Source organism: Pelophylax lessonae, assembly GCF_965119305.1.
Source record: "Pelophylax lessonae genome assembly, chromosome: 12".
In the NCBI taxonomy this organism is placed as follows: Eukaryota; Metazoa; Chordata; class Amphibia; order Anura; family Ranidae; genus Pelophylax; species Pelophylax lessonae.
Window position 1 is genome coordinate 96,060,855 of NC_138779.1, and position 13,243 is coordinate 96,074,097.

Below are 13,243 nucleotides of genomic sequence, written 5' to 3' on the forward strand. Positions count from 1 at the left end.
GTTAATTTACTAAAATGGAAAGTGCAAAATTTGGTGTAGCTCTGCATAGAAACCAATCAGCTTCCAAGTTTTTCTGACAAAGTGATTGTAAATGATCACCTTGTAAAACAACCCTTTCAGTTTAAGACCCGGTCCACACTAGTGCGACTTGTCAGGCGACTTGTCAGCCTGACAAGTCGCGCTCCCTCGCGGTCCATTGACTGCTACAGGACCCGTTCTAATAGGAGCGACACAAGTCGCTCCGACTTAGAAAAAGGATCCTGTACTACTTCGGGGCGACCTTGGAGCGACTTGCATAGACTTCCATTATGTGAAGTCCCTGCAAGTCGCTCCGAAGTCGTGGTGCATGGTAATGCACAAGTCGCCCCCGAAGTAGTAAGGAGTCGTGTTGCCTTAGTGTGAACCGACTCTAAAACTAAAAAGGCAAACATTTGTGTATAGATATACAAAAAAATTATAAATACCCTTTTCCCCCTTTTTTTTTTAATAAGTGATCTCATTCCCTCTGTTCCCTCTATCCCCAGCTGCATACTGAGCTTCCAAGTGAGAGGCTATGCAGAGGGGGCATGTCAGGACAGGTCTGATCATTGGAGGAGAACAGGCTGCAGCAGAGCTAGAGAACTGACCAAGGTGTGCTCTCCTGCTTAGTGTGATACATTTTTAAAGGAAAGCAAGGGGACTGGCAGGAACACCAGGGATTTCACATAAAGTAAGCAAAACAAAGAGAACACAAGACTTACATACAAGTACATTGTACAGCAGGCACATATCAGGAATATATAATGCAGGGGTAACAAAAACTTTAATTTAACAAGCTGAAGTTAGAAGCTAATTGACTACCGTGCACAGCTGCTCCAGATTTTGCACTCTCCAGTTTTAGTAAATCAAACCCACTGTGCCCAGGCATGCCATATTATCTATTATATTGGGTTTTATAAAACACACCTTCATTAAACGTTGCCAAGCCCAAAGACCAATTATTATGATGATTATACAGATAACTTACATTATGCGGCCGTATGGACACTCTCTCACAGTCCTGGTTCATCCCAGGAATAATAACAGTCATTTTTCGGGGACCTCTGAACCCCAGAACATTGGTTTCCTGTTAGATGGTAAAAACAGTAAAAATATAACTGACCCAGTCGGACTTGACAAACTGTATCTATCAATATATGATTACTGAAGTATAATGTTTTACCAGGCTAGTGTGGGATCAGCACTTTTTTAGTATGTTCTGCCTTTTCCTAAATTCAACCTTGGATATTAAACTGCAATCTTTGTTAGGCACAGAGTAAAGGGCAATGTACTGTAGGTTAGTTGAACAATGCTGACTGCTGTGTTAGGAATCTCTTAAAGTAGAACTATAGGCAAAACCTTTTTTTTTTTATTCTTCATTTTGGATAGAGCAAGTCAGGGTTAAAACCCCTGCCAGATTTTTTTTCGTCATCTGTATCTCATTGCGGAGATTTTTTCTTCACTTCCTGTCCTATAGCCAAACAGGAAGTGAGAGGAAATCCCTGCAAATTAGGGGAATTTATTGGGGACCCACAGGTCACAAGAACTAATTTCCCCTCTATTACTTTTCTGGGGACAACCCAAAATATGGGATATTCTTTTACTTTCAATAATAATGGTAAACAGGACAAATAGAGAGGGTGAATCTTCTTAACGGGGACACAGACAGCAATAACAACTGACGACTATTCTAATCCCTCTCTACTCTATCCTAAAGTAAAAAAAAAAGTTTTGCCTTTTGTTACGAACCTCAGCGTAAAAAGGAATGAAACCGCCGTTTAGTGGATGTACCACCTTTGCAGCAGGTACGAATTACCCCTGTAGCACACCAGCATACGAATAATCATCCAAAGAGAGCCCCAAACAACGGCTTTCTGTATAATAAACCCCCCTCCAAAAACGAGACAAAGCTCCGAGTTGAGGGTAAAACAGGAACAACATTTATTGGAAGAACACAGCACACTTTTATACAGAATTTGGAACATCCTTCCCCCAACAACCGCTTTCCCATTGGTCAATTGCACAGTACCTGCAGTTCCCCATAAGGTCCTCTCCAGCCATGCAAATAAGGGCTTGAAAATGAGTCAGCAGTGATTGGTCAGATAGCTTGACCAGAAGGACTGCCATGTGCAAGGAGACAGAAGCCCCCAGGGGGTAATCAATGTACACAATAGCCAGACACAGAACAATGGTTCCCTAACGAGCCCTCAATACACATTACTCTGAGTGTCAATACATCTCTTAGCAGACAGCAGGCAAGTTCATTAGCACACCCGACAATAGGTAAATGGAGAGCCACCTCAGACAGTCCGTCTCCTCATTGAACTTCCTGGAATGACCATATTAGGAGTGCACTTCCTGTGCCTTACAGTTTACAGGAATAAGGTTTAGCTTCCAGGATAGAGGCAAGACTCCATTAGCCACATGCTTAACCACTTAAGCCCCGGAAGATTTTACCCCCATTCCGACCAGGGGGTATTTTGCGATTCGGCACTGCGTGAATTTAACGCACAATTGCGCGGTCGTGCGACGCTGTACCTAAACGAATTTGACGTCCTTTTTTTCCCACAAACAGAGCTTTCTTTTGGTGGTATTTGATCACCTGTGCGATTTTTTGATCACGCGCTATAAACAAAAAAAGAGCGTCAATTTTGCAAAAATAGCAATATTTTTCACATTTTTTTATATGAAATTCCCCCAAAAAAAAATGTAAAAATCAAAATTTTTAAAAATTTTCGGCCAATTTATTTTATGCTACCTATGTTTGGTAAAAAAAATCGCAAAAAGCGTATTTTGATTGGTTTGCGCAAAAGTTATCGCGTTTACTAACAAAGGGAAAGATTTTTGTCATTTTTGTTGTTTTTTTTTTTAACGCGTAATGGCGGCGATCTGCGATTTTTTTTGCGGTACTGCGACATTGCGGCGGACAGATCGGACCCTTGACTGACATTTTTGACACTTTTGGGGTTACCAGTGACATTTCTACAGTAATCAGTGCTATACATATGCACTGTTACTGTAAAAATACACTGGTAGTGAAGGGGTTAACTTTATTTGGAAGGGAGGGGCTGTGTGTGTCCCTAGGGGCGTGGTTTCTACTGTGATTGGCTGTGGCTCTAGCTGTAAGGACACTGATCAACGGATCTACATACCAGATCCGTTTTATCAGTGTCTTTGCAGCGAGGAGAATGACAGGCAGTTTGTTTACACAAGCTGCCTGACATTCTCCCTCTCCCCCGCCGATCGCCGAGTGACCGGCGGACATCGGGTCCGCTGGTCACACGCGCGGGGGGGCCCGTGACCACGCGGGAGCGGGAGCGCGCCCCGGGGGGCGCGCGCTCGCTCCCTAGACCCTCACAAGCAAACAACGTAGCCCTACGTTAGTTTGCCTGTGAGGGGCTGACCGCCGACGTAGATAGTCGTGCGGCGGTCGGCAAGTGGTTAAAGAAACACAAAAAGACACAAAAATGCATAACTCCCAGTCTACTGAACAGAACCCCCACATTCAACCCATCCCCAGATAGCCTGGATCTGAGCGCTCAACATATCCAAACAGCGCTCAGATGCCACAAACACAGTCAAATCGCCATGGGGTTTACGTTTAGCATGGGCTGATGAGAGGGTCCATAGTCACATTGCAGGAGACGAGCAACCAGGCTTCTCCAATGCCCAGTGGCGAGATTGGTCTCGTCACACCTTTAGTTATACTTTAAGTGAGGAATATTGACGATGCTGCTGTCCTGTTATGAAAAATGTCTATTGCTGGTATATACAAGGTAATGTCAGGACAATAGAGGACATTTTGTAGACCACTTATGTTAAAGGAAACCTGCATTGAGATAAATATAATACAGTATATTAGTTGACCAGTATACATGGCTGATCTTTCTTTCTGAAAATGCTGTCTTTATGGCTGTCATCATGATTCAGTGACTTTAATACCTTCCTAGCTCCTGACCTGGAACAAGTAGAAGAAGAAGAAATTCTCTATTCTGAATTTATTGGCTGCATGCTTAGTCAATGATGACGTTTTTAAGCTAGAAACTGCCCTTGAATACGAGGGACTGGCCCTGATTTGGAACAAAGTCCTTCTGTCCTTCTTTCCTCCTAATTTTCCCTCATTTTGGCCTGATCTATATAGTTGTATATAAAATGCAGTATTTATCATTCAAAGTGTTTCGCAGTGCTATACCTCTCATTCAAATTCTAAATTGTTGCATTTATACATTTAAAAAGCCAGCATTAATGAATATTTGTGGTAAAAAAAAAAATACTTGTGAGTTTAACTAATATTTTTTTTGTTATTTAATTCTCCTTTAGGGGGTGTGGTGGTGGAGGTGTGTCCTATGCCTACATACTTTTGCTAATGGGTGTCCCTCGTCCCATCTCAAAAAGTTGGGAGGTGTGAGTAATAGCAGCCTGTATATGTTAGAATTATTTTACAAAAGACTTTACAGTTTACTAGATGTGGGTACATTGATTCACCCACATGCCTACCGTGTCCTTCATAGAAAAAAGATCTATGCACCCAGATTTCCAGGTTCACCTAAATGAGACATTACAAGATGGTCCCATGCTTCCTTTTGGTCTTTTTAATTGTATATTTTAATACAGAGAAGCAGGAGGAATTATTAAAGGAATAATCATTAATTAAGAGGAATACTTATGGCCGTTACCTTCTACATTTGTATAGTATTCCAAAGTCTGATCATCACCTTCTAATATAAGCATACATATTTGTAGCTACAAAGCAGTGGTTGTCAACTTATGACCTTTAGGGTGCCTCAGCTGCATCCCCTGACATCAGGAAAGGGCCACACTTAATGTTCAGTACATGCAGTGCTAGAAGGAATGTAGACATCCTGGAAGATACGAAGGTCAGGTCAGAGACTGTGGATATGTTATAGGTTTGGTGGTAGACTGGGGACATATTGCAGAAGATGGTAAGAGATTGAGGATATACTATACAGTATGTAGCTAGTAGCTAGTAGAGATCACTGCTGTTGCCCCTGACATGTTAATGCTCCGACACCAAGTACAGACTGCTGGGGTCCAAGTGCTGCTTCACAAGGATCAAAGGGTCAAAAGGGGTCCTTGGGGCTCAGGTTTGGCACCAGGGATATAAAGACAAGAGGGGAGAGAGCAGGAAAATATCACAAGTAGTGTTGGGTGAACAGTTTGAGACAAATAAAAGATCAGTTCGAACATTAGCTGTTTGCCACGAGGCAAACACCCAAATTGCAAGGCTGTTCGACCCTTTGTACAGCCCACCGAACGCCCCATAATGCACTGCATGTCGCTCAGTGCATTCTAAGCCCTGATTGGCTGAAGCAATGAAGGCTTTATGCAATCAGGGCACAGAGCACCGTCAGAGCCCTGATTAGAGAAAGTCATGATGACTGTGCCCAGTCGTGGCTCATTGCTCATAGACCGACCCCACACTATAAAATGTTCTTTCCCAGAAGAGCCATTTGCAGTGTGATGTTGGAGAGGAGATAGATAGAACAGAGCTCTGTTCATTGCTACAAACGAGTAAGTGTGCTATAGTGCTTTTGTGATTCTTTTGTGTAGAGTGTTAGTGTAGTGTATATATAGTGATAGTGCAGCGTCAGTGTAGTGCGACCTTCCTTTTTTACATTAGAACCCACATTAGTAGAGTGAGTCTGGGCAGTTTATATACATTATATTGTTGTGCATCATTGCACTTTTACTGAATTATATTGTAGTACCTCAGTGCGCTTTCACTGCGGTATATAAAGTGCGTCAGTGCAGTTTTACTGTAGTAGTTTGTAGTGTGTCAATGGGGTGTGTCCAAGTAGTGCAGTGTTTTGCACTGCATTTCATACCTTTTATTGCTGTATTCAGTGCTGTACACCCCCCTTTTTTTTTTTTCTTTGGTTGCTGCGTTAAAGTGCACCAAACACCACTTTCCATTGAAGTGCATCCAATTACACATTTCCCTGTCTCTATTCAATTTTGGTAATAAGCCCTCCCTCCCCATCATGTCTGGGAGGCCAACTAGGAGAGGCAGACATTCCCATGCCACTGTAAGGGGGCCAGCAGCGTCTGTGTCTACAGGCAAAGGTGGACGTGGTCTGTCCTCAGGCAGGGTTGTAAGCCCAATACCTGGCATATAAGCGTTCAAAATGGGCACTTTTGATTTTTCAAGTTTCAAGTTTCAGATTGCAGTTACCCATGAATATGAAAGGCCTGTTGTTTAAACAGTCCATGTCTAGGACAAACTTTGATGGATGTCTCTTTGGCACTATTTATAGGGGTGAACAGATCAATGCACTGTAAACGGTCCATTTGTTTAACTAATAAAACTGCCCACATTTAGAATCTCCAGCCTGTCTACATCCTTCTTGTAGATAAGGACCCAATGCTGTATTAAGCCTTCTAGATGTCGCCTTGCTAGGGAGTTATACAATGGCATAGCTCCTAACTGTCCCTGATTTCAAACGGACTGTCCCCAAAGAACAATGTCCCTCTGTCCCTCTTTCCTCCTAATTTGTCCCTCATTTTGGTCTGATCTATAAAGTTGTATATAAAATGCACTTTTTTTTATCTTTCAGAAAGTGTTTCCCCGGTGCTTTCATCCAATTTCTTGGATGCTGGATTGCTGCATTTGTAACTTTCAAAAAACAATAAAAAGAAATAGTAGTGGTAACAAAAAAAAAAAAAAAAAAAAACTTGTGCGTTTAACCAATCTTTTTTTTTTTTTTTATGATTCTCCTTTAGTCCCGGATCACATTTCTGCGATGTGGGAACGATGTGAATATACTGCGTGTTCCCGCATCGCATCTGTACCCCTGGCAGTTCACACTGCCATATGCGATACGCTGGGGGTGTCAAATAAAAGTTAACGACACCCCCAGATCAGATTGCATATCGCAGTGCGATCTGAAAGTTCGCACAGAATCGGATCGTACTTATGTGAACCACCATGTGATCTGATTCTGCTGCGGACCAAAAAAGGGTCCTGTGCATGTTGGGTGCGATTGCGGTGCAAATTCAGCCATACAAACTGTATGGCTGAATCTGCACCGCACAGAGATCACATTTAATTTTAGGAGCAGACAAATGTGAACCGGCACTTACACCCTTCCCGTCCAGGCCAATTTTCAGCTTTTAGCGCTGTCGCACTTTGAATGACAATTGCGCTGTCTTGCTACACTGTACCCATTTGAAATTTTTATCATTTCTTTCACACAAATAGAGCTTTCTTTTGGTGGCATTTAATCTCCACTGGGTTTTAGATTTTTTACTAAAGAAACAAAAAATACCGAAAAATTTGAAAAAAAATAAAAATATCATAGTCTGTTAAAAATTTTTACAGACAGGTAATCTTTCTCCTTCAATGACGTGCGCTGATGAGACTGCACTGATAGGCACTGATGAGGCAGCACTGATGAGGCTGCACTGATAGGTGGCACTGATGGGCACTGATAGGCAGCACTGATGGGCTCTAATAGGCAGCACTGATAGCGGCACTGATGGGTACTGATAGGCAGCACTGGCGGGCACTGATTGGCAGGATTAGTGGGCACTAATTAACAGCACTGAGGGGCACTGAATACAAGCACTGATGGGCACTGTTTAGCAGCACTGGTGGGCACTGATAGGTAGCACTGGTTGGCACTGATTAGCAGCACTGGTGGGCACTGTTGGGACCAATGTCCCTGTAACACAAGTCGGATACTGGCTTCTTTTCTCCTCACGCTGTCAGTGTGAGGAGAAAAAAAGCTGATAACCGGCTTTAGTTTACTTCCGTGATCAGCTGTCATTGGCTGACATCTGATCACGTAGTAAAGGACCGCTGTGATTTGCCCTTACCCTGTTTGGTGATCAGCAAAATACGAAGGACTCAACGATCACAGAGTGCACTGAGCAGTGTGATCACGGGAGGAGGTCTATTGACGCCCTCCCAACACTGGAAGCCCAAGGTGTAGCCATCTTTCGGCTAAAGCATGGGCGGAAGTGGTTAAGGAGGCGTGTCAGGGTGTGTGTTCTGTGCCTACATACTTTTGCCAATAGGTGTCGCTAATTCCCATCACAAAAAGTTGGAAGGTATGCAATGGTAAGACACTAAACCCTGGGTTGGATTTATGCATACCCAACGGCAACACAGACAGTGGCAACAAGGGGTGACACGAAACCTTTCACACATCATGTTGCAGACTGAGTTACACACTCCCATGTAAAATAAAAGGCTCAGACTACCACCCTGTCTACCAGAATGATGTGGCTGGGTCCTCCTGTTTCTGTCCCTGGAAAGATTCGTTTTTGGTGGAATAGCGTACTGTGTGCTCACCGTTTATGTACTGGACCTATACACCTAAAATCAAGCTGCTAGCAGAGTAGGGAGACAGCTTACTATACTCTTCTAATCATGGATTGACAGAGCCAGCATACTGTGTCTCCAATCCATCATGGTCAGACACAGCTTGCTAGTACTAAGTCTAGGCAGTTTACTTTGGCAGGAACCGGAAACACAAGAAAGTTGGAGTAGCATATCAGAAAGTATAAATTCAGCCTTGGTAAACCTATATTCATCATTATTCCTATAATTGGACATTTCTTTTCGACAGAATATAAAGGGGTAGTCACTTAGCACATTTATATACATTGACTTTATACTGACGCCTACAACTAAATAATTCACCAGGTTTATAACTTACATAACATATTGATGCCAGTTCTTGTCTGAGCGACTCCTTCTCCTGCACAAACGGCTTTGTCTCAGGGTTAAATCCATTGTCAAAAACTGTGAATCTGGTTCCCAGCATGTTTGATCTGGAATGACAGTGATTTATATATTTTTTTGCTGATTCTATATTCTGAAATCTTGTTTTACTCTTCTAATGAGACTGTTAGGCAGCGTTTCACATTATTCAACCAATGTACCTTTACACTATTAAGACTAAACATTTGTATGCGATTGGTCACTGCTCTTAAAGGTTTTTGCTATATTCTTAAAAATCAGAAGATGAATATGAAAGTGAACAAATAATTTCTAATACAGATTTAATTATGCGCGTACCATCACTGCTTTTGCTTTCTGTCATGTGATCGTGCATCTTTTTTTCCCGATAGTGGGGGGTGGGGTTACAGGACCCCGTGCAGACATACAGTGTGCAATACAGGCAGGTCTGCTTAGTCTGAGGAAAGATGCAGCCTGGGCTTGAGCAGGGGGTGTGTTCAAGAGGCAGGCTGTGATTGGTCAGGGAGTGTGGCGGCTGAACACACTACCCAATACAGGCATGCTGTGTGTCTGTACAGTGTCCTGTACCTCTGAAAGGCCAGCCAAACGATGTAAACTGTTCACACAAGAACAAAACAGCTTCTGTGCTTTGTGTGATCAGTTTAGAACAAGGAAGAACGGTGACAGGCAGGATCAACCAATAGGGTTGCCACCTGTCCAGAATTCACCCAGGCAGTCTGGGTTTTGAATCATGTATCCGGGTTTCAGTCTGCCTGATACCCGGACACATCATTCAGACAGGCCTGTGGCTTCCCAAGTAACGAAGATAGTCACATAGAAATCTGTTGCCATCCGGGAGTTGTGGGCGGCTGTCTGGGGGCAGGTTCAGCATCACTGGGGGGGGCGGAGTGATGATGTCAGCAAGAAAATTTGGCCACACGCAATGTTCACTTTAACGCACTACACGCGCAGCATTAATACTATCTATGGGCCACCCAAAGGTGTCCCAGGTCTTTTATAAAACTATAGTTTATACTACGAGAAAAAAAAAACTGCCCTGCACCGCTAAAGTGTTTCGGGTTTGGCTTGAAGAAAAAGTGGCAATGTAGTGGTGTGTCCCTTTATCCAGATGCAGCTGCAAGTCCCTTTAACTCAATTCCCCACAATCCTCTGGGCTCCCAGCATCCCCTGAGTTCCAGGACATGCCCAGGGAGTATAAATGCCAGCTCCGCCCAGCTTCCTGTGCTCAGAGAGATCCTGCCTGATGGGACAGCAGTGACTGGGCAAGTGAGCTGTCCCCAGGTGCTGGGTCATCAATCGATCAGTCTGGTGTGTGGGCCACCAGCAGTGAGCACAAGAGCACGCAGTATCTATCCAAGCCCCAGTCACTGGAGAGGACTCTGTTACAGTCCATGTGGAGAAGTTGTCCAAGCAGTGGGTTGGTCCTATCTATGGCCCCCAGAGCCTCCTGACCAAAGTCAGCATCAGCAGTGCCTGTGTGAAGTCTGTGCCAGCAGGAAATACCCTCAACTCCCAGTCTGCTGAATGAACGATCAATCTCTGGGAACACGTGAGAAATCTTCAGATCTTTATCCTATCTGTAAACTGAACTCAGAACACTCTGCTGCCATCTAGTGGCCATTACTAGAACTGCAATAGAATTGTTTTCACATGTTTTAGGAATGTTTCTCTCTTCCTCATATTGCTGTTTTGTACTGCAAACCCCTGTTCACATGATCTCCTGTGTAATCTACGTTCCACATTGTTAACCACTTAAGCCCCGGAGGATTTGACTGCTAAACGACCAGGGGGTATTTTGCGATTCGGCACTGTGTGACTTTAACGGACAATTGCGCGTTCGTGCGACGCTGTACCTAAACGAATTTGACGTCCTTTTTTTCCCACAAACAGAGCTTTCTTTTGGTGGTATTTGATCACCTATGCGCTTTTTACTTTTTGCGCTATAAACAAAAAAAGAGCGTAAATTTTGCAAAAATAACAATATTTTTCACATTTTTTTTATGAAATTCCCCCAAAAAAATGTAAAAATCAAAATTTTTTAACATTTTCGGCCAATATGTTTTATGCTACATATGTTTGGTAAAAAAAAATCGCAAAAAGCGTATTTTTATTGGTTTGCGCAAAAGTTATCGCGTTAACTAACAAAGGGAAAGATTTTTGTCATTTTTGTTGTTTTTTTTTTAACGCGTAATGGCGGCGATCTGCAATTTTTTTTGCGGTACTGCGACATTGTGGCGGACAGATCGGACCCTTGACTGACATTTTTGACACTTTTGGGGTTACCAGTGACATTTCTACAGTAATCAGTGCTATACATATGCACTGTTACTGTAAAAATACATTGGTAGTGAAGGGGTTAACTTTATTTGAGAGGGAGGGGCTGTGTGTGTCCCTAGGGGCGTGATTCTTACTGTGATTGGCTGTGGCTTGAGGTGTAAGGACACTGATCAGTGTTTTTACACCGAGGAGAATGACAGGTGGCTTTTTTACACAAGCCGCCTGACTTTCTCCCTCTCCCCCGATCGGCGGACATCGGGTCCGCCGGTCACACGCGCGGGGGGGTCCGTGACCGCGCGGGAGCGCGCCTCCGCGGGCGCGCGCTCGCTCCCCAGACCCTCCCAGGCTAGTGACGTTAATTAACGTCACTCTGCCTGGCCGGGCTGACCGCCGCAGTAAATTTACTTGCGGCGGTCGGCAAGCGGTTAAGTAAAGTAGAAATTGCACATCACCACTGGTCTGATCATTTGGCTGATACCGTTACATAACAGCAACTCTGTCAACCAGGTACTTCAGATGGAACATGTACATGAAAATGATAGAGACTATGGAGTTGATTTACTAAAACTGGAGAATGCAAAATCTTGTGTAGCTCTGCATAGAAATCAATCAGTTTCCAAGTTTTGTTGGTGAAAGCTTAATTGAACAAGCTAAAGTTGGAAGCTGATTGGCTACCATGCACAGCTGCACCAGATTTTGCACTCTACAATTTTGGTAAATATACCCTTATGATTTATAAAATACACATATGTAAACAAACCTAAAATATATATATATATTTAGGGTAACATACAAGTCATGTGCTATGGGTGCACACCTGCAGGCTTTCTCTGAAGAAAGACTGTGTACATCCACAGACACACACAGCGCAACTCAGCTCTGAGTCCGTCCCCCCCCCCCCACCCCCCACCACCACCACCACTCCCTTCTTGCAGGATTTGATTGAGCACTAGGAGCCAATGGCTCTTGCTGATGCTCTGTGTCCTGTAAAGAGAGGAACAGGCACCAGCGCCATTGCAGATGGGCGCAGCGATGGATCAAAGTGGTTACATATAGTTACATTGATAGTTACATAGTTAGTCTGGTTGAAAAAAAGACATAAGTCTATCTAGTTAAAACAATAAAAAGGGGGAAAAATATGCAATCCTATATACACAATGCCATACCCACAGTTGATCCAGAGGAAGGCAAAAAACCCCAGCAAAGCATGATCCAACTTACTCCAGCAGGGGAAAGAAATTCCTTCCTGATCCCCCGAGAGGCAATCAGATGTTCCCTGGATCAATTTTACCTCTAAATATTCATATCCAGTTCTATTATGTACATTTAGGAAAACATCCAGTCCTTTTTTAAATCAATCTTCTGAGCTGGCGAGAACCACCTCTTGAAGGAGTCTATTCCACATTTTCACAGCATTACTGTAAAGAAGCCTTTCCATATTTGGAGATTAAATCTCCCTTCCTCTAGACATGAAGAGTGCCCCCTTGTCCTCTGTGATGACCTTAAAGTGAATAACTCAACACCAGGTTCACTATATGGTTCGCTTATGACGTATTTACATGTTGATCATATCCTCCTTTAATCTCCTCTTCTGAAGAGAGAATAAATTCAGTTCCTCTAATCTTTTCTCATAGCTGAGCTCCTCCATGACTCTTATCAGTTTAGTTACCCTTCTCTGCACTTTCTCCAGTTCCCTGATATCCTTTTTGAGAACTGGTGCCCAAAACTGAACTGCAATTTCCAGATGAGGTCTTACTAATGATTTGTACAGGGGCAAAATGATATCTCTCTCTCTGGAGTCCATGCCTCTCAATACAAGAAAAGACTTTGCTTGCTTTGGAAACCACAGCTTGGCATTGCATGCTATTATTAGGCTTATGATCTACCAGACCACCCAGATCCTTCTCCATCATTGACTACCGCAGCTGTCTTCCCCCTAGTCTGTATGATGCACTCAGTGTCTATAGGAAGGGGAGGGAGCAATGCAACTACGGAAGCATGTTTTACTTTAATGCAGGGAATGTATTAAAGTATACCTAAAGGAAAAAACTTTTTTTTTTTGTTTTGGACAGAGTGGAGAGGATTAGATCATCTGTCAGGTTATTACTGCTGTCTGTATCCCCATTAGGGAGATTTACCCTCGCTATTTTTTGGTGTATACCATTTTCACTGAAAGTGAAATCCCAAATTTTGGGTTGTCCCCAGAAAAGTAATAGAGGGAAA

General features: G+C 43.3%; 1 protein-coding gene across 1 annotated transcript in view; it reads right to left on the reverse strand.

Annotated features, from left to right (window-relative positions):
* LOC309568892 (uncharacterized protein) overlaps positions 1-13,243 on the reverse strand; it is a gene marked incomplete at its 5' end in the record, with an annotated part of 73,565 nt that overhangs the window by 12,811 nt on the left and 47,511 nt on the right. Inside the window, 2 exons of the mRNA XM_082274671.1 lie at positions 1,007-1,105; positions 8,700-8,814. Of these exons, the coding sequence (XP_082130797.1) occupies positions 1,007-1,105; positions 8,700-8,814 (214 nt within the window). The remainder of the gene's footprint in view (positions 1-1,006; positions 1,106-8,699; positions 8,815-13,243) is intronic.